Source organism: Corapipo altera, unplaced genomic scaffold (genome assembly GCF_003945725.1).
Source record: "Corapipo altera isolate COAL_440 unplaced genomic scaffold, ASM394572v1 2b, whole genome shotgun sequence".
Taxonomy (NCBI): Eukaryota; Metazoa; Chordata; class Aves; order Passeriformes; family Pipridae; genus Corapipo; species Corapipo altera.
In genome coordinates this window covers 35,163,880-35,188,914 of record NW_020884874.1, presented here as the reverse complement: position 1 = coordinate 35,188,914, position 25,035 = coordinate 35,163,880, and the positions used below count along the sequence as shown (strand labels likewise).

Genomic DNA, 25,035 nt, shown 5'->3' with positions numbered 1-25,035 from the left:
CTTCTCCTTCTCCTTCTCCTTCTCCTTCTCCTTCTCCTTCTCCTTCTTCTCCTTCTCCTTCTCCTTCTCCTTCTCCTTCTTCTTCTTTTTCTTCTCCTCCTCCAGCAGAAGGATACTCAGGAGGTGCTTTATTAGATTTCAATTCAGGAAGAACCTTCCAAAAGAATACTTCAAATATTTTAGCATGTATGTCTGTGAAATAATTAACATCATCTATGCCTGTAAGAACATTTTCTCTCAGAACCTTGCATCTCTGTATATTTGAATGTAGGGCGAGTTTTTTCTTGATAACAGTCTTTCTCACTGTCATGTTACACTTTATTCCTCTCAAAAAAATTGCCACTTAAGAATTTTACTGCTCCGTTTTATGCAGGATATAGTACTCAACATGTCTTGTCTTTGCAATTTTTACAAATAGTAACAACAAAGCCCCAAAAATAGGTAATTGATACTTTATTACAAGCAATGCAAATGAATGAATGAAACTGTCCGTACCACAAACCAGTCTTAGCTTGTGAAAATTTTTATTATGAACCCAAAACTTTAATAAACTTTTACTGAATCGTACATAACTAACATCGTTTTTATGGGGTTGGTTTGTTTGTTTTTGTTTCTATTAATATAAGCAAATGTCCAGGCAATTACACCGGTCTGATTACTGTGATGTTGTGCTTTGCACAGGTTGTAAACAGTTACATGTCTGTAAAAAATAAGTCCTACTCATCAACTGTCCAACAAGAAGTCTGAGGACTACATCCAACCTGTTTCAGTCTATCCTTCCCTTTTCCCTTGGGTCCCAGGCAGAGCAGTTCTCTGATAAATGAACATTGCGCAGGCAGCCCAGATTTACTTCTTATCAGTCATCAGAATGTTGGACAGAGGTAGTGAGGCACAGAGGAATCACTGAAGAGGGTACATGGCCTCCCTCCACAATTCCCTTCATCAGCTTCCAGGTGCAGCAGCCAACATGTACTGCATTAGTGGGAGTGAAGAAGCCAAATGCACAAAACTAGCCCCTGTCATTAAACACTGGCTCAGTTGCTAGGAGAGGTTCACTGCAGAACCTCATCACATCTCTGCCTTTGGAATCTTAAAAATAATACATGAAGTGTTTGCATACTTTTCTGTTGGAAAGACATAAATAAGACCATGTCAAAAAACAGAGTTTCTGCCAAACAGAAGGTCAAATCCTAATTTTCTGTTAATTGCCAAAAAAAACTAGGCTCACTTTAGCTACAACAATTTTTACCTGTACACACTAATAATCAGAATATCTTTCCATACAATGGAAAGTACCCCTCCCACGAAGTACCTTCTCACCTAAGGATGTAAAGTACTCGTCCTAGCAGCACAAGTAAAAGCAGACGTAAAAATGGCTTTATCTTTGATGTTCTGGATGTGAAAAAAAACTTAATTATGCAACTCAGCAGCTAGAAAAAATATGTTAAATACTCAGAAAATATATATTTTTAACATTTTTTTAAATTGTCAATACTGTTTTGAAAAATAATTAATGTACGCCTTTGCTAGTAAGCTGTTTCATGACAGCAAAGATACAAATTCTGTATTTTTCAATTATTGAATATGTTTCTTGCTAAAAAAAACAAAGGGAGAAACAAGTCCAGTTTCCCTTCTAGCCAAAATACTATGACTTCCAGGATATCTACAACCACTGCTGCCCCTGTCCAGGCATGAGGGAGAGGGAGGTTGTATGTCAGTGCATGCATAGAGTGCTGTGTCTACCCTGTTCCCTTTCAGTGGCCAGCCAGGGGGTTGCCTGTTTGCCTTGCTGTGCCTGCCCTGGGTGAAGGAGAGCCCTGAACTGGGAAAGTCTTCTGAATTTTCTGGAGCGTGGGGGCATGACCGCATGGGGAGGAAGCCTGTGGCGAGGGCAGATATTAGGAGATGCCTGAAAGAAGCAGAAAATGACAGATCCAAGTCTCTGAGGCAATAGAAAAATTTCTTTCTTAGTGACTCAGAGGCACCAAGGGTGAGGTTGTGCAAGACATCTGGGACAATCTGACAGCTTGCTGCCACTGAAAGTGTGTATTTTGTGCTGCTTCAAAAAGCTGGGGGCGTCAGACAAACACAAGAGCTCATGCAAAAGAAAGAGCAGACAACTGCAGTCAGAAGAGGGAAGTAAGCCTAGCCTTTGGAGCAGCCATGAGCTCAAATTTTTCAGGAATATTCAGCCTGTGTGGGGCCTGATGCAACCCAAAATGCCACAAAATGTTACTGGACTGAGACAAAGAACTGTGAGTAGAAAGGTCTGTTATATTATTATGTTCTCACTCAGTTGAAACTGAGTTTCTGTATCTTAAATATTGATTGCCCTAGTTTAGCTAAAGGTAAATGTAGCCTTTAGAATTTTATAGCCCTCCAGGCGATTATGGTGTGTACGCTGTAAAGAAACGGTCTAGTTAGGCTTACCTCTAAGCTATGGACAACTCAAGATCCTTTCACAGTTAGTTTAAAGATATCCTAGTCTGGATTATTTGGGATGAAAAAGGCCAGGGAGCAGCTCCCCAAGGAAATTTGAGGGAACGTTTGTCTTTGGCAGAGATGAGTGAAGGCAACAATAACCTATGGTGCCTAAAGAGAATGTGTGTCCCTAATCCTTATAAACAGCAATTATCACTTCACATTCAGAAATGTATAATTACCACTCTAAAGCCTACATACAGACTCAGAAAAGACACACAGGAAATTGAAAACTAATCTGTATGAAAATGCTATAAATAACTAGCTTCAGATTAAAGCAAAAAGTTTTCCTCTTAGCCTTGGTTTGAAAAGGGGCAGGACATGAGGTTGATAACAATCTTCTGGAAGATAATTTTTCCTTTTCTTTAATGGGATTGGAAGTAAATACAAAATAAACATTTTACTAGAAACAGATAGTTCCATGAACTATAAATGAAACTAAAAAGCCAAGCAAGGAAAAATATTAAGAACTGCATGTCCTAGGAAGGGACTTTTATTATAGTCAAGGTTTCCAGCATGTACACCCAGAAGCACAAATAGGCTGAGAGGTCAGAAGAAGGAAATCCTTTAAGTAGGGTCGGGTAACATCAGCTGAGAAACTAGAAGATCTCACAAATCAGAAAAGACTGATTACTATATGCCTAGAAACAAGTGGATAGTAGCCTGGAATGACAACTTAGTCAAAAGAAAGTATAATTTATCAATTTCTGAAAACAAAATATATTAAAAATTGGAGGAATCAGTTAAAAGTGACAGTCTTCACAGGCTAAATAATCCAAGTCCCATCCAAAGCTTTTACTGCTTTTCAGAGGTATTTCTGTGCAAACATTATCTCCTAATAACCAAAACCAGTTTTGGCCTTTTAACAATCAGGAGAGTCTGAGCTCATCTCTCCAAGTCATATTACAATAATTTCTGTGAAAAATGTTGTTTTAGAAGTCCTTTCCCTCTGTTGAGCTAAAAGTTAGGCTGCATCTCTCTAAGCTTAGTCATCATTCACCATCACATCATCTAATTGAGTTGAATGCTGACCATGTTACATTTAAAATGAGTCACATAAAGCATTTTCTAACACAGTTCTTTTAAGATTGGTTGAAACTTTGAGATGTTACAACTCAGAGATCAAATTATCCTTGAAACACTTTTGATATTTACATAAGACCTCACAATTTTATACCTTTCCTGTGTGAGAAAAAAAATTTCAAGTTGAGCATTAAGTGGATGTAATACAGATCAAATATAAACTCCTCTTTGTTATTTTTTCTTCAAATGACCTGTTAAATTTTTTCTCTAAGTGACTGGGAGAAAACATAAAGGTAACCAGTAATCCCAAATGCTGGGATTGAAAGGCATCGGAAGGGAGAGGAAAAGGGTCCAAGTGTCTGGGTGGCAGGTGTGCCTGTACCTCCAGCCAGCACCTAGGAAAGACCTACATCCTGCAAGAGGAAGTCTATGGAAACACAAGTCCTTCTGCCTTCCTTCATGGAACAACTCCTGATCCTGTGCCTTTGCAGTAGTCTGAAGTCACCATTAACCTGTCATGGGCATTATTGCTCTGTCATGTGCAGTTACACACTTCTGGACTGCAGCAGTGGACACTTCATCAAGTAAGAAAGATTTATTTTAGGAAAGCTGGTGAGAATCACATCATCACTCCTGGTTTAAAAGCATTTCAGAGCTTCCAAAGTTTCTGGGCTGCTAAGGCCCCTCAGGCTGCAAAATGTCTTTGCAGGGAAAAAACCCAATAGATCTTGAGATGTCCCCTTTTCGTTTTAGTAAAAGCCTTTTGAATATTTCAGTGATGGTTTCCCATTTTTTGTCAGTCTTGTTCCTTTGTTCGACTCCTTCTCCAACTCCTTGTAGACATTGAGATTGCACACTGCTTTCTGTTATCTAGATAGCTTTTGATATCACCATGTAGTAAATAGCAAAGGACCTGTACTAAGTATTAGGTCAAAATGTTATTAATTTCAAAATTATGGGTCATGGTGGCTTTTCACTTTTTATCCACAGAAGCATAATGTAAGATGAAGTCCTTCTCTTCTGGAAATGAAAACCTACAAACCCAGAATCGTCAAGTTCAAACATACCTCTCCAAGCAAAGCAATTTCACATGGGCAGCTCTTGCACAGACATTTAGAAAATCTGACTGGGAAGCAGGTTGTGAGTGGCCCATCAAAGATGAATCTACAGCACTTCTCATTATTCCTGCCAGGGAGGCATGAGGCAGGGCCCAGCACTTAGTGCCCATCCCATCCTCCAGCTGGGTGCAGGGCAGCTGGGAGCACCAGGGCAGCAAGCCTCAGCTGCAGGCATCAAACACTTTCCTGGGAAAAAGTGATGGGCTGTGGATTGGCTGGCATATGGGTCTCTGGATGGGTTCTGCTTGGCAGGGCTGGTGGCCAGACAGCACAGACTGTCAGTAGCTGAAGTCTGATTCTGCTGAGGCATCACTGGAGCAGGGGATGACAGTCCCAGGGGCTGATATGGGATCCTGGGTCATGGGCATGGTGGGGGCAGTCCTGAGGACCACTTGGACAGGGACTTAACAATTTTCCAATTTTTTTAATTATGTTTTTGGTTGCTGATTGCTCTGTTTTTAATCTTAATTCAGTGTAAGTGTCCAACAGAGAGATCTATCTGGGCATATATCAGAGAAATCTCTCTTCCAAGGAACTGAATTCCCTTTGCCAGACAGATATTTCCTTAGTTTTTCTGTTTTCCCAAAAGAATGGTTGTGACAAGAGGTCATGCAGCAAGTTTTGCATAGATGTAAGCAAGGACACTGACATGAGCAAGGAGGGTGTGGAAAACATAACTATGTAGTACAAATGTATTTATTGTTGAATAAAGCCACTTCACGCTAATTTAGTTACAGGATCATCAAGGGGCTTCTTTCCCCTGATCCTCTCATTTGAATGTCATGGTCCTTCCTACTTGCCACTTACTTTCCCAGAGAGGCCAATGGAAGCAAAACACTTCAGAAAACATACAGCTACTTGTTGCTTAAGAGTTCATGACTGTAATAGCTCAAGAAGTCCCACCCTTCATCAATGTGTGGAGTTTGCCAAAGTGCCAAAGGCTTTTCTGACCTGTCAACACCATGGTAGCCATGTCAGATCTAAAACCAGACTATCATGTTCTCCCTGTACACAGACATTTGTGGGTTTAGATCCACACCTTATATCCATGTAAAGTCCACTGTGTGTCAGAAGGAGAGACTCTGTGTTGGTCCCTCTGCCTCACCACTGAGCACTGCAGGGGCCTTATTAACCATTTCAGGCCATGAAGCAGACACAGGGAGGCCACTAGACTGGTGCTATGATGTTTGTGCACCATATCCCTCCTGGAAGAACACCAGGCATTTACTCAAGGTATACACACATTTTATTTGGTTGCATCAAGCAAAGCACATGCCCTAGACCTAGGACTCACTTAAGAATTACCACCCAAATTCTTGGAGATACCAGATAGTCCTTAAAGGGGTTTTTCTGTTCTCTCATGGGAAGGAAAAATGGGGACTATCCACGTTTGGAGAAACATCTTTGGAACATGACTTGCTGCCATGCTACTCATCTGCTTATTTTCAGGCCTTGCAGTACACATCGTATTTTATCTTTGCTGCCATCTTTGTTCCTCCTAGGGTATCTTCAAATTTCCGGTACATTTCTTCATTCTGAGCCTTAGAGAAGAGATCTTTCCAGCTCCCAACAACCCCTGTGTAAAACAAGTACAAAAAACTGAAGGAAGATGCTCCTGAGATAAAATAATACCTACACAGCAACGGGACAGTCATTACTTACACAAGGCAGGATCCGATTTATTCCCCTGAGAAGTCTGATTGCTGGGGAGAAGCAAGGTAGCAAAGATCAGAATTAAAGGCTACAGCCAGACCACAGGGAGCACTGCTGGTGGGCTGCCTGCATGCCAACCCTCCCCCTCCAGAGGGGCTTCCATGGTGGCTTCATGAATCTTTTACACAGAAGAGAGGAGAATCTGCTTTTGTCACATGGGAAAGCTCATTCATGAATGGCTTCCTCTGAAGAGGGAAGTTTCATGTGGTAGGTGGTAGAGAGGAGAGTGGCTAAATCCCTCTTCCTCCAAGGAGGGGTGAAGGAAAGGGATTAAAGAAAGCCCATACCCAGAGTATTCAGAAACCAAAGACTCCTGATGCCATGGGGAGCAGGTGGGCTGCCAGAGCTCCGACACTGGCCCCAGGTCTGCAAGGGACCATCTCTGGGGTCACCACTGACACATCCATTGAGAGAAGACATTAAGCTCTCGCTGAATAGATAACAATAAGATACCTATGAGGCCAGCAGAGCAGTGAGCAATGCATTCCCTTGAGGTTCAAGAGACTCTTGTCCCATTAGCACACCTCTTCCCGAAGGGAACTTTTATGAAGTGACATGCGCAGCCTTATCACCTGACCAACAGACAAAGGCCACACCACAACCCCTCTGCACAGAGTAACCATAGAGCCCAGGCAGACTTGGTGCATAGTTGTTGGCATAACCTCACCAGCGTTGACCTGCACCTTCACACCTCACTTGCCTAACTAACCAGGGCTACACAAAAAAAGAGCAACATGGAAGCAATGATTGAGAACACTAAGCCTGGCACTCTGATAAATTTCTCACAAACAGCCCCCAAATCCCATCACTGGCAGAAACTTGTATAGGATGTCACAGGAGAGAATTTACACAGTCCAGTGAGTTCATGGCTAAGTGAAGAAACATATTCAAAACTCCTTCTATAGTTATACTTCAGAAGGTAGATTCTCCATTTGCAGAGACTTACCTTTCCTGAAGAGGGCATCCCCAAACTTTCCGTGAGTTTCACTGGATTTCTCTTTCATAGCTTTGAAACTGGTCTTCTTGGCAATTCTCGAAAAATCTTCCTCACAGAGGGAGAATCCAAAGAAGGCAGCAATCTTTTTCATCCCCTGTACCTGGTCCTGCCCAAAGGCACATAGTACAGAGTTGAAAACAAAAGATTTGACAGTGTGGCTGTGGCATGGAGCCAGAATCCAGTGGGAAGTGCAGCAGAGGAGGCTGTCTCCCACATATGTCACCAAGGAATTCTAAGAGCTCTAACAGAGGGGAAATCCACACATACTGCCCTCAGCTTCAAGGTTTTTTCTTCTTTCCTCAAAGCAGCTGTGCCTCTGGTAGATATGACTCCTTTCACAAACAGGCAAGAATATCCTCCTTCTAACCCACATAAGCCTCCCCCAAACATAAAAGAGTAGCTCAGAAAGGCACACCCTTCCAAATGGGCTGACAGGTTTGACTCGAGAGTTTCTACTTCCCCACACACATATATACCAGAAGGGTTGCATAGTACACTCATCAAGGAAGAGTTGGATGAAATGTCACACCTCTTTGAGTTCCTCGTAGCTTATTGTCATGATCGTCTCATTGTCGATGTATTTGTTCCATTCCACTAGGTGGTCAAAGTAGGATCCCCAGGCCACTGCAGAGAAAGAAGAGGTATAGCTGTGTAGAGTACTCCCCAAAACAGGCCCTAAATCAAATCAATCAGTCAAGACAGCTCTCTAATCATGGCACTGGGATGGTGAAGTAGTGACCAGCTCAACATGTCTGTTCCTTCTCCTAAGGTCAGTGCAGAATGCCCCACCTATGGCCATTTGGTAGCACCAAACCACAAGCTCTGTTGTGGGAATGGAAAAGTTAAGTTAAAACTTTCTCATGATCTCTGTTCTGAGTTGAAGGCAAAACTCTGATTCTCTCGTACTCCCTGTTTCTGCTATAATATGGGCCTGTCTGTCTGTTCTGGGAGTGCCTTGGCAAGGTATGTAAGAGTAGGATTCCCATGCACAGGTCTCTGTGTATGTCCCTCATGTAAGGAGGAATGCCAGAGGATGCACGGCAAAGTACATTTCCCATTCATGAAGTCTTGAAAGTATTCATCCCAGGAGGCAAAGGATGGTAGCAGTGGCAGGTTGTTGTAGAAGTGGTAGTAGGAGACTGCTGTGTCCTTGGGGTTCCGAACTAACACAAGGATCTAGAGGAAGAAAACACATAATGTGGTTATGATTTGATGGCTGACCAAAACACCATCTTCTCAACACATCACATAGAGTCATAGTATCACAGAACCATTTAGGTTGGAAAAGACCTCTAAGATCATTGAGTCCAACCATTAACTAAGCACTGCCAAGTTCACCACTAAACCATGTCCCTAAGCACCATATCTACACATCTTTTACTACCTCTAAGGATGGTGTCTCAAGCACTTCCCTGGCAGCCAGTTCCAATGCTCGACAACCTTCCATGAATAAATTTTTTCTAATATCCAATCTAATCCTCCCCTGGTGCAACTTGAGACCATTTCCTTTTGTCCTGTCACTTGTTACTTGTGAGAACAGACTAACCCACACCTGGCTGCAACCTCCTTTCAGGCAGTTGTAGAGAGCAATAAGGTCTCCCCTGACACTCCTTTTCTCCGGGCTAAACAAACCCAGCTCCCTCAGCCGCTCCTCATAAGACTTGTGCTCCAGACCCTTAACCAGCTCCATTGCCTTCTTTAGACACACTCCAGCACCTCAATATCCTTCTTATAGGATAGTGAGAGGCCCAAAACTGAACACAGTATTCAAGGTGCAGCCTCACCAGTGCCAAATACAGAGGGATAATCACTTCTCTTGTCCTTTTGGCTACTATTTCTGATAAAAGCCAGGATGCCATTCGCTGTCCTGGCCACCTGGGCACACTGCTGGCTCATGTTCAGCCTGCTGTCAGCAAGCACCCCCAGGTCCTTTTTCACCAGGCAGCTTTCCAGCCACTCTTCCCCAAGCCTGTAGTGCTTCATGGGGTTGTTATGGGGTAGGACCCAATACTTACCATAATGAACCCCATAAAATTGACTTCTGCCCATTATCTGTCCAAATCCCTCTACAGAGACTTCCTACCCACCAGAAAAACAACACTCCCACCCAAATTGCTGTTGTCTGCAAATTTACTTGCCCACCAGACCATATAATACTGGTCTAATTTCATTTTCTTGAGAAGAAATCAGAGCTTTGGTAGGTTACTTGCCACTAATGTGAGCTTCAGGTTGAAAATGAAGCTTTTCAGTGACTCCCTTGAGACAGTTCTGACCTAGTTCCATTCCAGAAAAATGAGCTCATGGGCTACTGAACAAGATAGCCACAAGTAGGCTGTAGAAGTTCCCTGGCTTCACTCTGCAACAACTCCCATTTAAGATTATCTTAGTCCCAGCCTGTGGTGGCTTTTCCACAAGTACCCTGGTCTTGGAAGCAAGTTAAAACAAACAGAGCAACTCCTCACCTTGCTCAGTTGTCTGACACAAACCTGGAAGCACCTTTCTGAAGGAGATTTGAAGGGACAGTTAACCCAGAGACAAACCCACCAACAGCAATCTCTCAAGCCAGTGTCATAGGTTTAACCTGTGGCTGGGTTTTAGTAGCAGGGGGTTGTATAGGGTGGCTTCTGTTAGAAGCTACTAGAAGCTTTCAGTGTCCTATGAAAAGCCAATGGTAGTCAGTTCTGGGAGGGATTTCCTGCTGTTGGCCAAGGCTGAGTCAATGAGATGCACTTCTGTGATAACATATTTAAGAACGGGGGAGGAGAAGGTTCTTGGGCAGAAGAAGTTCCAGTGTGGGAGAATGAGCAGTCACCAAGGTCAGTGCAGCCAGAGGGGGAGGCCTTTTTCCCCCTCCACAAGAAGCAGGGTAAAGACTTAGAGCTGAAGGTCCTGCAGCCCATAAAGAATCATTGGAGTGCAGAAACCCTCCTGCAGCCTATGGAGGAGTCCATGCTGGAGCAGGAACATACATGAAGGAGGCTGTCACCCCCTGTGGGAGGCCCAAAATGGAGCGAAGTCCTGCTGAAGATCTGTGGCCCATGGAGAGGGAAGCCCACGCCAGAGCAGATTTTTCTGGGTAGGACTTGTGGTCCCCATGGGAGACCCACGTCGGTACAGTTCAACCCATGAAGAACTGCACTCCCTTGGGTGTTATCAATCCCTTGGGTTGATAACAATCAACAGATTGAAAAGAACTGTTGCCCGAGGAGTGGATGGACTCACTCTGGAGAGGTTCATCAAGGACTGTCTCTCGTGGGAAGGACTCAGAGCTTTAGCCCCCCCATAGTCCATGGTGAAGACCATGGTGGAGCAGGCTGCTCCCTGCAGCCCATGGAAGGGTGACCCACAGGTGCAGCAGACTTGGAAGACCTGGTGCCCTATGGGTAGACTTCTCTTCCTGCACTGATGCAGGGGGAGGAGGGAGAACATGGAAGGAAGGAGAGGTGGCTGGAAAGTGTGTTTAAGACTGTTTTATTTCTTACTCTTTAGCTCTTATTCTGTTAGTAAAAAATTTTATCCTCACTCTGAGTTTGTTTTGCCTGTTAACACTGCCTTCTCTCAATCCTTATCTCTACTCATGAAATTCCTTTGCTGTTTTTTTCTTCCTCTCTCCTTGTCCAGCTGCAGGGGGAGGAGGGAGGGTAGTGAAGTGGTTTTAATAGGCCCCTGGTATCTGGCCAGGGTCGAGCCATAATAGTCAGCAAAGCTGCTGCTGGGAGAGGATGTTTTTTCACAGCCTTAGCTCACAGAGCTGTCCCTCCAACCTTGGAAATCTGCCTGTGTATTGACCAGCCCAGGTGAAAAAGCAGAAAACCCATCTCACACAGAGGGAAGTTAATTTGAGGTGAAAAAGCTTTTGCAGTGTGCTGCAAAGAGAAGACTCACCTTGGCCTTGCTTTGGAAAATGGATGGAGGCAAGAGTTGAGGTGTCAGATGGGTTACTATAATTCTTCTGGAAGGCAGTTTCTTCATCCTCTTTAAAGAAAGTAGGGAGAAATGTGACAAGACAGAAGTAGCTTATTCAGTGATGTGCCTTTTCAGGAACTGTGGGTCCAGAGAATAAGGATCTTATCCCTTGGAAAACTCACAGGAATGCATGCACTGGTGGTGTAGGCTTCTGCCAGCCTCTGCCACCAAACATCATTTCGCACGAGACAGGCCTGAGGACAGGACACCCAAAAGAAAGGTCTTACTTATCAAATCCACTGGTTCCAGGACAGGATCACCCTGTGTCTTCTCAACCTTGTGTGCCCTCTGAATGCCTTTGTATTGAGACACCAAGGGCAATAGCACATGCTACTTGTGCAGAACATAGCTGCTGTTAAGGCTCTAGGCTCTTCATTACCTCTGAGATCAGCCATTGTCTTTCAGCTATTACTACTTGTAAGTAGAGCAGTGCCAATATTTTCATTTCCTGCTTACCTCATATATTCCAGGATCTCCAAATTCTAGACGCTGAAATGTCTCTAGCTTCTTTTCAGCATTTATTCTCTCTTTTCTTTCCTCTTCTGTATATTTGGCATCTGCGAACTCCTGCACCATTTGTTCAAGCCAGTTGGTTCCTGAAAGGATAAGGACACCAGAATTGCATTCATTCAACTGCACTTTTCCATGTAAACCTGGCTGACAGGATATATTGTCAATCTGGTTCCATGTGAACCAGTTTTGTTCTATATTGTACTTTAGCCTTTCAACAAGTGTGTGTGCTGGTTTTGGCTGCAATGGAATTAATTTTTCCCATAGTAGCTGGTATGGGGCTATGTTTTGGATTTGTGCTGAAAACAGTGTTGATAACACAGAGACATTTTAGTTATACCAGGGAGTGCTTACACAGCACTAAGACCTTCTCACAATGAGCCACCAGAGAGTAGATTGAAGGTGCACAAGAAATTAAAAGAGGACCCTGCTGGGACAGCTGACCCCAACTGACCTAAAGAATATTCCCCAAAGGGGTATGTTGAGAGTCATGGCACTTATCTTACCAAGTCACCGTCACATGTGATGGAGCCCTGGAGATGGCTGAACATCTGTCTGCCACTAAGAGATAATTCCTTATTTTGCTTTGCTTGCACACACGGCTCTTGTTTGACCTGTTAAACTGTCTATATTTCAACTCATGACTTCTCTCACTTTTACCATTCTGTTTCTCTCCCCCATCATGCCAGGACTGAATGAGTGAGTAGCCCCTGTGCGGCTGAGTTGCCAGCCGAGGTTAAATCACGACACTGGGCAATAATCAACAAGGGTATGACAAAAGCCAACAGGGACAGAGCTGTCAAGTAGATACTGTGAAGTGCCACCCTGCTTGCTTCAGAAACACATCCCATCCCTCAGTAGAAGCAGAAGTACACCTCCATTGCTCTTATAATGAAGACAGTGCCTTTTTCACAACAAAAGGATGTATGAATGCATTGATGTAAAAACAAGCAAACAAACTAAATCCCAACCCCCCAATCCCCCCAAAAACCCCACTGTCATAGGAAAGCACTGTAAAATATTTCAGCGAGTGGTGAATCTCCACCCTCAAATGTTTCAAAACTCTTCTGGACAAGGTCTTGAACAACCAAAACTAACTTTGAAGGTTAGCTCTTTCCCCAGATTTGAACAGGAAGTTGTATTATTTGACCTCCAGATATGCCTTACAACTTCAATTCATGATCCTATGAACTCTGATGTTACCATAAGCTTTTCTTGGGAATTACTACTGTGCTAAATGATGGTTCAAACTTCTAGATTGCAGCACTTTGTATTTGACTACTGATCAAAAAAACAAGACTCACCTGATTTAGGATAGCCTACTAGAATCACATCATCGCTCCTGGCTTCAAAGGATTTCAGAGCTTCCAAAGTCTCTGGGCTACTAACTGAAACAGGGAATAAAATATCTCTGTAGGAAAACAGCATGTCCTCTGGGGCAAGCTTTTCACCCTCTGAAAAATATTTTTCCATTAATTCATTGTTTCTTTCTCTATTTCTGGTCATGTTTGTATCCTTCTGTAACTCTTCCAAAACAAATACAGACTGTCTTTCCACAATGCAGGAAAGCTTTATGCAACACGTTAGCAAAGCAGATCGGGTGTTCACTCAGGGTTGAAGGTACAAGTCACTGATTAACTCTGTACTCTGTTAACCCCTTTGTACATTACAGGACTTCAGACTGTAATGGAGGCATAAGGTCTTTGCTGCAGCCGATACTAGGAAGAGGATATATTGGGGCAACAACTGATAACATTCAAAATGTTAAATGAAACAAAAGAAAGACCTATAAAAGGTATTCCCTGAAATATTTTTAACTGTTGAGCACTGCAATGCAATTTGCAAACTGGCCAAGTGGCATGTAGTGCACATGTGGACAGTGAATCTCAACCTGGCTTATTGACTACATTGGTGGATACACATCCACCATGGCTTCCTTACAGATGGTGACTCTGTCCTGAAGCCAGTCCCTGTAACATCATCACTTCAGGCAGTATCTCCAGAGCTAAGGACAAGTACCATTTAAGCCCGAATTCTCATGACGAAATACTCACATTTGAGACTTTTACATCACCGAATCCTACAGGAGGGTCACTTTCATGTGAAGATCAATACTTAGGTTCTGCATTAATGTGAATCAAATTCTACCTGTATTACTTCAGTTCCATTTCTCTCTCCTAACATCCATAATTTAATCTTTGGGTGAAATTGTTCTTTATGTGGCTGTTATTTGTATTCTAGCTGATACCTTTTCAGAAGATAAATAGTATTGAGGTGCAAAAATAGATATCTCCACAGATCAGTCAAACAGAGAGACAATATAGAAAGGCTTAATTGCCCTGTGGAGGGCCTTTCACTCTTCTTTTCATGCCCTTGAATATAGTATGAGTCCTGTTCACTATCCATATATCAAACCCTTGCATCACATACTTGTCTCTTTCGTCATAAATGGCTGTTAGACACTTAGTAAATCTAAACACAAGTTTAATTAAGCATGAGGAGGTGTTAAATCAAAAGTATAACTGTAAGACTTGGAAGATTGATAAAAGTTACTTACAAACAACAATTTAAAATTATTTTTCTCTCAAAATGCAGAACCATCAAAATGGACCACTTTATTGGAAATATTTTCTCTAGCAGTGCTATTTTACTCATAAAAGTTTGGGACAGTGTTCATACATTATATTCTCTGCCAGCTTTGTTTTTGTTATTGTTTTCAGTTTTCTGTCCATGTGTTTACTCTGAGTTGCAAAGGAAAATTTCCTTCCCCTTGCCAATACTAAAGAGCATCAAGAAATTAAAACTTTTTTTTCCTGTCTTTGGAGCCAGCCACCTGAATCCTGAGGGAGCCAGATAAGACCTTGACATGAAATTTAACAACCTGAGCTACTGGGGACAGAGGTGCCTCCAGGTCCTTTAACCCTTAGACTCTGATCTCTGCTTATCAGCAGGGTGCTCGATGCTGTCACAGCCACCTGTCAGTCTGCTCAGGAGCTGCAGAGGTGAGGGCTCAGAGAAGCCCTGTCTCTCTGGAGAGACTAGTGGTAACCAGGTGCCCTGAGGATGTCGAGAGTCCCAGTCCCAGCGCTGTCTGTCTGACAGCCAGTGTCTTAGGGTAAGCAGGTGACTGACTCATATGGCACAGCTCATATGGTCACCAGGCAAAACTCTGAGTTGCTCAGTTACCTACAGGAAAATCTGCCTTGGATAGAAATGCTGGTATCAGAAGCATTTGCAGTACAACATAAAGAGAAAATTCACCTTAGCCAAAGATTTACCTTAGCCTTGTTTTGAAAAATGGATTGGGGAAAAGACATGAAGTAGGAGATGGGTTAATATAATTTTTCTGGTTTGTTCATCTTCTTAGAGCAAACAGCAAAAAATACAATGTAAGCATCCCCTTCAGTGGAAATATATAATTTCAGGAATCATAAGTAACAAAAAAGACTAGACCAAAAAGAAAGATAATTTTTTTTATTATTTTGAAGATTGGTAAGGATCTAGCAGTAATAACATTTGAAAGCCACTCCTATTGTGTTAGACAATTATATCTTACCTTGAAAAGAGATTCCCAAATTTTTCTGAATTGATTCTCACACTCACTGACTTCACCTCTGCTAACGTTTCACTCTCTCGTAATGTTAGTCATCCATCAAGTTTCCTTGCCTACATTAATTTTCTAACACGGCAGCTTGCCTTCTCTATCCTCCCCTCTCCCACCTCCTTACTCCACTAAATCCAAGGGCCCACAGTGTATCTTCAATAGGCCAAAAGCATGTGAGGTGTTACTGCTTGAATAGCTCGGTCCTTCAGAGTGAGACTGTAGGGGCACAAAGAGACTAAACCCAAGCCTTGGGATGACACAGGAGAGGATAAACTGCAGAAACAGGTCATGGTCTGGTTTTCTATCAGATCAGTGAGGACATGTCTATGTTTTATTTTAGTTTAGGTGTTGTCCAACTAACTTTAATCTAGTTCAATAGAGTAATGGTGATGCATTATTATTTGAGGAATTACCCAGAGAGCCGGTCTTTCCCCTGGAAGCCGTGTAGCATCCAGTGTTTGCAAAGATTGTTTCCAGACTCAGTAACAACTACCTACATAATCTCTCACCCAAAAATGCTACAAAGGTAACGGTTTTTTAAGATTAATGATTTCACCTTCTTAACTAAAATAAATGCGATATGCAGATTTACTTCGCAAAGTCCATTGTGCCTGGAAAGCCTCACTGCAAGGGAAGGTTCTTGTGTGGTATCAGTGTCTGAAAACCCAAAAGCTTCCATGAAGCTGCAATGGGGCTCAGCCAGTGAGAACCCAGAACGCAACTCTAAAATCTGGTGTGGATCTAATTGGGGGGAAATTATCACATAAGAAGTCAGACTTGATAGACTTTTGCCTGTTCCATAAACTGAGGTGTTTGGTGAAAATATAATTCATGCAAGAAGGGGTACGGGCAGGGGATCAGTAAGAACGCAGAAAGCTGGTCTGCTATATTACAAGATGCCTACAAGTATAGATCTAGAAGGGATTTTATGTAAATTTCTAGTCCTCACCTTGTACTGCTAAAGAATCAAGCATGATTATCTTTTCCCTGACAGATGAAATTTCTTTGCAGTCTGTGCAGAGCATCATTCTCCAGTTAAGACCTGCAAACAGAGGCTGTAATAATTATTGCCTGTGTTTTAGGTATGGTACTCCTGTTACAGTAGACCTGAATAAGATTTGGCCATTTTTTTCCAGCACTGTCACCATGTTAGTTCTTGCTGAGTGTGATTACTCAGGTCTTTTCATGCCAACTGCTGCATCACTGGTTTACCCCCATTGAATACCTGTGCCTTTGCTTTCTCTTTTCTAAATGTAGTGTTTTACACTTACTTTTACTGATCTTTGTGTTTGCTAGTCTTTTCAATTTGCTATGTTGTTTCAAATTGTTTCCCCATTTTCTCAAGTACTTTCAGCTGTCTATTCTGATCTCTAGACTTAAAAGTCAACCATTTATGACACAGTATGTGATATTAGTTTGTCCAGCAGTGCTAAGAACAATGTTGAATATGACCAGGACTCACCACTAGGGGATACTGCTTTAATTGACCTCCCAGTTTTGCTGTCATCCAGTATATGCAGTTTGACCATGAGCATGCAACTGAGTTCATAACATCCATGTAAACAAGTGGATATTCGTGAAGGTATTGCTGCTGGTGACCCTGCTTCTGAATGCCTTTTGCAGCTGTTGTATGAATTAATTGGAACACAAATCTACTTTCAGTACTTCAATTTCATTACTATAACCACATTTGCACACTGCCATCTCCACATACAAGGCCATACATTTCTGGATTTACACTGTGTCTCTTCTGTCATATAATTTCAGACCCTTTCTGATGCTGTCACCTATTGTATCTTTTGTCTATGGCTTATTCAAGAGGTAAGTTATCTTTTAAAGGAGGAACACAAACAGCTTTGACATGATTTATACTTACTACCTTATTATCCTCAAAATGTTTCATGGGGGGTTGCTTGGTCATTTTTGCTAGTGCATTTCCAGGTATCAAGTTAAGGTGACTGCTCTATTTTGATTCTTTCTCAAGTTTTTAACACAGCTATTACATATGTTCTCCAAGGCATCTGGTACCTTTCTGGGTTCTTACCCATAATTTGTAGTTGTTCAAAGATGACTTGCATCAGGATTTTCAGCTGCTCTGCTTTCAAATTCATTCATTTTTTCTAAATATTAAGCATTCCTATTTCTTTGCAAAACTCTACATGTCTACATATGTCCAGGCAAAACCAACAAGCTTTAAAAGAGTGAAGCATAAAGTCAAAGAATACTTTATTATATTTTATTTTTATTTCATATCTGCTTAGTGGTGAATCTATAAATTGGGTGTGGTTTTTCCTGTTTTTAATTCAACTGTACTTAAAGAACTTCATTTTGCTTCTTTTCCCAGAACAGGTGGCTGAAGTGCAATTAGTCCCTGGACAGGTCTGAAATACTGTGTCCACAGTGCCAAATAACAATGGCAGTACAATATAGCTGAGTATAGTAATGTCTCACACCATCACTCTTGGCACTCCCACTCTCTCAACAGAACCATTTTCAAGACACTGACAAATTGGAGGGGTTCCAAAGGAGGACCACAAAGATGAGAAGGCTCAGGGACAACCTCATCACAGAATTTCAGTAGTTAAACGGCAGCAACAAAGAGGACAGAGGTTCTCTGTTCACAAGGAGCCATATGGAGAAGGTAACAGGCAGTGGGTTCACGTGAGGAGGGGTTTCATCTTAATATAAGAAAAAATTTTTTAAAGTGAGAACAATCATTCACTGGAACAACCTCTCCAGAAATGTGATAGAGTCTGTCCTCATCACTGCAGGTCTTCAAGATGCAATAATCTCATCTAGGCTTCATTTCTCATGAAAGGTTGGACCGTATCATTTTTCAGGATCTCTTCCATCCTGGGCTGTTCTATGTTCCTATAAAAGCAGTGCCTTTGAGTGAATTTTTCCGGTTCACACCAGCCTATAATCTGAAATCCATCCTGACATTTTGCATTCAGCGAGATTAAAATCCTTATTCCCTTTCTTTCTTCTCTCTCTAGCTCTGATCCAGTTTGTGCTGAAGTCATGGAAGACATCCTTTGTCATTAGGTTTGTGTCAGATCCATATTTTTGCTAGTAATCTTTTCTGTGAAGATTTTGCTTGATTTGAAACATTTTTGAAGAAAACATTATCTGCACAGTAAATAACTATAAAATAGTCTAGAAAGATGGGGTTTGGCTAGAAAGAAAAGGGGCTTTTCCTTCCAGGTGACAGCTACTGGAACAGGGCTGTTGAATTTTTGTGAATATGATTAGTTGACATGTCTTTCAGCAAATGGGTGTAACCAAAGCAAGCCAAAGATCTCACCATAAAACAAATGCCTACTATTCATCATCGTCACTATAAAGGCTGCTGCAGTCTGTTTATTACAGTAATTTTAAGGTGCTTTGATAATTTGATCTAATTTTCCAGTATATAGTATTCAGATTATCAGCGTGTGCCTTGTGAACTTCTTGTTCTGACCACATTTTATTACTCTTCAGGCTTTACAGTACACTTCATACTTTAACTTTGCTCCGAGTTTAGTTCCTCCTACATATTCTTCAAATGCTTTGTCCATTTTCTCATTCTGATCTTCACTGAAAAGATTTTTCCAGTCACTTACAGCACCTTCAGAGAAGTAAAGAAACTTGAAAATCAAAAAATTTTCTATACATCTGCCATTCTTATTCCATTGTGCACTAAATACTGTTGATCTATTTTTCCAGATAAAACTTTACTCATTTCTGCACCAATATAATTTTGTGAACTCAATGGAGCTGCATATCTGCAAAACTGCTATAATGCAAAAGAGAATACTCCTCTTCCGGTGATTGTGTTCAAAAAGGCAGCCTAAAGTCCTGGTCCCCTACAACTCTCTACTCCAGTCAGTTATGACTGACAAAGCGAAAGATCATGAAGAATTGATTAAGAATTATCTCGCAGGAGGCAGAGCTGAGTTTCTGCTCCTTTGGCAGCTAGAGTTTTTATCTAATGACTTCTTTAACATAAACTGCATAAATAGATTGACAGCCAGTTGGCCTTCCTATTTCTGTGTCCCCTACACTATGCTGCAAAAATAGTTCCCTTTTGTTGCCCCTCTGTGTACCTGATTCTTTGCATGCTTGACTTCCTCCTAACCTGTAAGAGTGAACAGAGGTTTGGCAGTGGCCCTCCTAAAAAGTGTGATCGTGCCACTCAGGTTGAGTTTGGCCCAGTGCTGCCTGCTCGGATAAGCCTCTAATGGCTGAACAATCAGTGACATAGGCACAGAGGTGAAGAGGAGTTCAGACACATGACAGTTCCTCCTTCCTGAAAGCCATCTGTGGGCCTATAAAATTTGTTCTGTTGCCAGAGCCTTGCTGGGTATCTTTCTCAACACTGCTCCTTGAATAGCTTTCTCAAGTGAAATAGTGATAACCTGCTTGATACTAACTTGCAATGCTAATATGTATGCAAAAAAAAGAAGTAACGAATGGCCCAAGTTCTTGAGAATGTGACATTTCTACCTCTGAACTGCTTGGAGCTTCCTACCTTTGCGAAAGAGAATGTTGCCTAATGCCCCATGGGTCTTCTGTGAGTTCTTCTTCATTGATTCAAAGCTGCTCCTCTCCACCACAAACTGAAGCTCCTCCTCAGTCACTGAAATCCCTAAGAAAGCAGCTATGTTTTTCACACCCACGACAGGATTCTGGAAAGAGGAATGTAACATACCACATGACATTCAAGGAAATTACACTGCTTTCCAAGGCATTTACAATTCCCTACATCTCTCCGTTAGCTACATATATGGAATATTCATAGAGTTCAGTAGGACTAGAGTAATACATAGTGTTTCTCTTCTCCATAATTATTTTAGAGGAGATATGAGCTGTTTCCCTATAGATTACAAAAGATTGTGCACGATTTACAGCTGAACAAAATCTACACTGTTGAATATATAAAAGCCCCTCCCAGAAAATTATTGGGGATTTTGATTTTCAATTATTTGGTCTTATAGCACAGCTAAATAAAAAACAATAATAATTTTCTCAGGCGAAATTTTAAAAGGTTTTTGAGTTTGCATTTTACCTTTTCTTTACGTAAAACAAGAATCTATCCCACACAGTTTGCATAACCTACATGAATATAATGGTGACTTGGTTTAGGAAAAAATGCTCTTTGAAGTATAAAATATTTGTAATTATTGATATCCTCACCTCTTTTAGCTCTTCATAAGTTATTGTCATAACATTTTCTTCATCAGCATATTTGTTCCATTTGGAAAGGTATTCAAAGTAGGATCCCCAGACCACTAAATAGAACAAAAGAATACTAAGATGTGTCATAAATGAACATTAGACAAGCTCCTTAAAAAATAAACTAAATTTTATTCATTAAGTTGATCTCTCAGCCACGGGCACTATTAATCATGTCTATGGCAGAGTTTACACCCTTCTGTGGAAATTATAGGTTTTGCTCCAGGCTGTTCTGGCATATGCACAAGTCTCAAGGATATGATACAATTTGTAAGTTGGAACAGTAAAACTTACTAGTATCTCGAGGCAGACGGGACTCCACCAAAGAGCTATCAGTACTCAAACCATCTTGCAGACTCCCTTAATCCACTTTGAAACCTTGTGTAACCCTCCCTTCAGCTGGCCGTGTGCTATGCTAAACTTATGCAATTTAAACTAGTGTTATTATTTTCTCTCCTTTTTAATGCATTAGACTTAGTCCAAATAATTCCTTTCATCCTATTTAGCATGTAGGTGTTTATATGCCCGTATGGACACGAGATGATGGACACTGGAGAAGAGGGGTGAAGGGGATCCAAGACAGAGATAAGGAAGAACTACTTCTTTCAGAAAAAGTATCAGTTTAGACAAGTTAAAGCAGCTTGTGGAACTGCAGTTTTGACAGGGACTTATCCTCAAGCAGTAAGACAAGTATGGTAAACTTTAGTGCAAATGTCTAACTTTCTTTCTTTAATCTCTACTTTTGTACTGTAAACCAAAAATTCCTAGTGAATCTAATTTACTGAAGTAAAGCTTTTTTAGACAAAGGCAAAGCCTTGAATAATTGACACAGCCAGAATAATATACTGTACCTTTCTTTGTCATGAAATCTGTGAAGAAATCATCCCAAGTCTCATAGGAGGGAAGAATAGCCAGGCCATTGGAAAAATGATAATAGGATGTAGCTACATCTTTTGGGTTACGAATCAATAACAATATCTAGAAAAAAAATTAATTATTTGTACAGAAAGATGTAACAAACTATAGCATGAAAACAATAATAATATACTTTATAATTGCAGTTGGGGAATTTCTAATATCTTGTATGCTACTTGCAGACATAGTAATTTCATTCCAAATTAAGAAGGTGAAGTATTTAACTTTGCTTTGGAACCATGTGAAGATGATTGCCTTTATTTTATACAGATTAACCAAATTAATTATGCAGAATCTAAGTATGTTTTGCTCAACACAAGCATAATTCATCATTTAGGTAGCAAGGAAAAAATCACAAAAATACAAATTCTCTCTGAAACTTGTCACACTGAAGCCCTCACTTGTGACAACACCACAAAATGTCTCCCATGGGAAATTGTGTCAAAATGCATTTTGCCTCTGGAGGATTTGTTCAAGTCCTGCAACTCCCTTATGGAGACTGTCACAAAGGTGCCAATAAGGATGAACAGAGGTTAAGTGAGATGAATGGCAATACTTAAACAGGTATGTAGCAATGGCCAGGCTAAACACTTAAGTATAAGAGTGATTCTGAAAACTGGCAGAAAAGTATTTCATTGGTATAAAAAAAAAAAAAAAAGCCGTTGAAGTGTTTGCTTTCAAGACATTAAAATCAGCACTCACCTTGACTTTATTTTTGAAGATAGACTTGGGAAGGTTTTCAGGACGGAGATGAGTAACCATAAATCTTGGAGAAGGTAATTTGGTCATTCGCTTTAGGAATTGGAAGGAGGAGAGTGGACAGTTCACTACAGTCAGTACAAATATTCTTTCCAACAGCCTATTTTAAAATGTTGCCTTGCTAAACTTATCAAGTTATTGGCCGATAAAAGTACTTTTCTGTGTGTGTATGTTTTACCCTGGGATATTAGTGGGCTGCTGTGAGTAGCTCTAATCTTCAAAAACCCCTGAGAATGAGGGACTAGAGAAAGATTATCCATTGTTAATTCTCTTTAGTGATAATGAATTTGACATGTTCTGTTAGATAAGGGATCAAATCTGAAGGTAAGATACAGACTCTAACTGGGTATATGTGAAAGCTGAAGAATCTCAAGGACTGGATGCAGGGGTGAGGAGGAAGAGCTAGTAAAAGACACAAAAGTTAGTATTTCATTATTTGATATTTCTTGAAGCTCTTCTTAAACACAGAAGATGCTATGTTGAATTTCTGCAGTTCTTGTGCATCTAATGGGTAAGTGCTCCTGTCACTCTCATTGAAGTGTTCATTTATCCCTCACCATTTGGCAATCCAGACAAGATTCATCCTGACCAGATGCCATATACAGAAAAGCGGGAGAGTTCTTTTCAAACAGTGGAATATTTCACACTCCATATATTCAGTAATTTTACACATATTCTGTTCCCACCTCATATTTCTCGGCATCTCCAACTTCAAGGTAGGGGAATTCTAGTTCTTCGTCATTCACACCGCTTTCTCTATCCTGTGTTTTCTTTTTAGATATGTTTATCAGGTCAGTTAAGATTTGACTTAGCCAGTTTGTGCCTGAAAGAGGAAAAATACAGAATTTCTTGTAAAAGTTTTAGAATAAACAGAAATGGATTTTCCAGGAAAGCCAGGAGGAAGGTAGTACTACTAGGTGAGTTACCTGGTCTCCTTTCATGTGATACAATCACAACTGACTATCTGGACAATCACCTGTCAGGGTCCTACCTTTGGTCCTCTGTGCTGTATGTACTCATTTGCTTTGCCAATAGGAAAAAAATTCTCTGAAGTGACATTTCCTATACACTTTTATTATATTTTTCTCAAAACATACCAAAGAGTCTGTAGCGAACTCCCATCTTTAGTCTACCATTTCCTGACTTCTGGATACTGGATTCCTACATCTTTCTCACTACAGTCTTAACAACTGCAGTCTGGTGCAAGCATTTCTTCAAAAAGAAAATATGATAAAAAAATCAAAAACCTTGCAATCCTTTCAGCTCTAAGACAGTGCGAACCCAGCTGGAGGAGAGAAACTACTAGATTAAAATGAATATGAGACACATTTGACCCAAACCTGTGGCTCTGATAAGGGGCAGCACAGGGTGCTCTCAGGCAGAAAGGAGCAAAGGAGCAAAGGTTGTAAACTTACACTCCTAGCAAAGATCTCCTCCTGATTTCCTAATAAGCATTGAACAATGTGATCATTTCAAATGCTAAAAAATATTTCTGATAGCTATTTCCTGACATCTGTATGAAACAAACTAAAGAAAATGCAGCATGGCATGGGAAGGTATGGAAAGCTCAATTCTGTGTAAAAAAACAAAGCTGTTAACTTTACAAAGATAAATGTGACAGCAGATCCTGTAATATCAAGAGATATCAGTATGTGTGGTGTAAATCAGTGTATTTTAATTCTCTCCAATTCATGCATTTAACTTCATAACTATGAAAAGTAAAGATAACAAAAACCTTTACATGTTATAGAAATCAGATTGTTTTTCTCAGTCTTTTGGAAAATTTCCTACATAAAATCCTCATAATTAACTATCTTGTGCTTTTTCAGAACAAAATACATTTCACAAAATTTTGTGAACATTCTGAATACAGTTATTTAATATAATATATATTATATCATATATATTGCATATATTAATACAAATCCACCTATTTGCAATTATATGACCTTATTTAACAAAAGCAAAATATATTCACCAGATTTAAGGTATCCTGCCAAAATTACATCATCACTTCTGGATTCAAAGGACTCCAAGGCTCTGAATGTTTCAGGACTACAAATGGTGACAGGGTAGAGAGTTCCATTGTAAGAAAACAGCAGTTCATCACGAGGCAGTAAACTGGCAGCCGCTATTCCTTTATCTATAAGATCAGTAAAATGTTTCCTGGACTTATCCATTCTACTTCTCTCTCTCACATACACAGGCTCTGACACAGTGTGAAATACTATGTAGAAAAAGCAACCCACATGTTACCTTTTTATAGGTGCTTGATTTGTTGGGGGTTTTTTGAGTTTTGTTTGTTTGGAGGTTTTTTGGACCCTATAATAATAATTTACTACTCTTTCTGAACTATGCCACTCCAAAGAGTAATTTGAACCTTTTGAAATCAATGAAAGTTGAACATAAACAAGGTAAACAACCAAATGCAATTGCATTCTAGGAAAAAGGGCTTAGATAATTTCAAAATATCATGCCTGTCACATGAAAAGGGGCAGAAAAGAAGCATTTTCTGTCCAACCTGTATTAATTTATTTTTTTGGCTATCACTGTCCCCCAGGAGATCAAAGCCTTTTAACATCCAAAACAGTCTTTTAGCATCTCACCTAATGAGACCCTTGGCTTAACAAATTCACCAAGATGGATAGGACATTTGATACCTTTTATATGGGGACTGCACTTAATAGCGTTAGAAAAACTCCTCAGCAGGTTTCTCCTATGAGTTATTTCACTGT

General features: G+C 40.7%; 2 protein-coding genes across 2 annotated transcripts; both read right to left on the bottom strand.

The window, feature by feature from the left end:
* Positions 1-5,848: 5,848 nt before the first annotated feature.
* On the bottom strand, positions 5,849-13,404 carry LOC113942789 (sulfotransferase 6B1-like). Its single transcript, XM_027633882.1, has 7 exons — positions 13,113-13,404; positions 11,755-11,894; positions 11,218-11,307; positions 8,382-8,508; positions 7,862-7,956; positions 7,282-7,438; positions 5,849-6,198 (listed from the first exon to the last, which is right to left on the bottom strand). Exons 1-7 carry the CDS (start codon positions 13,312-13,314, stop codon positions 6,068-6,070), a joined length of 942 nt encoding a protein of 313 aa, XP_027489683.1. The 5' UTR covers positions 13,315-13,404; the 3' UTR covers positions 5,849-6,067.
* A 2,401-nt stretch (positions 13,405-15,805) lies between these two features.
* LOC113942790 (sulfotransferase 6B1-like) lies at positions 15,806-24,547 on the bottom strand. The gene is made up of 7 exons (XM_027633883.1): positions 24,279-24,547; positions 22,987-23,123; positions 22,244-22,333; positions 21,478-21,604; positions 20,588-20,682; positions 19,923-20,079; positions 15,806-19,019 (listed from the first exon to the last, which is right to left on the bottom strand). Exons 1-7 carry the CDS (start codon positions 24,478-24,480, stop codon positions 18,889-18,891), a joined length of 939 nt encoding a protein of 312 aa, XP_027489684.1. The 5' UTR covers positions 24,481-24,547; the 3' UTR covers positions 15,806-18,888.
* Positions 24,548-25,035: the final 488 nt, after the last annotated feature.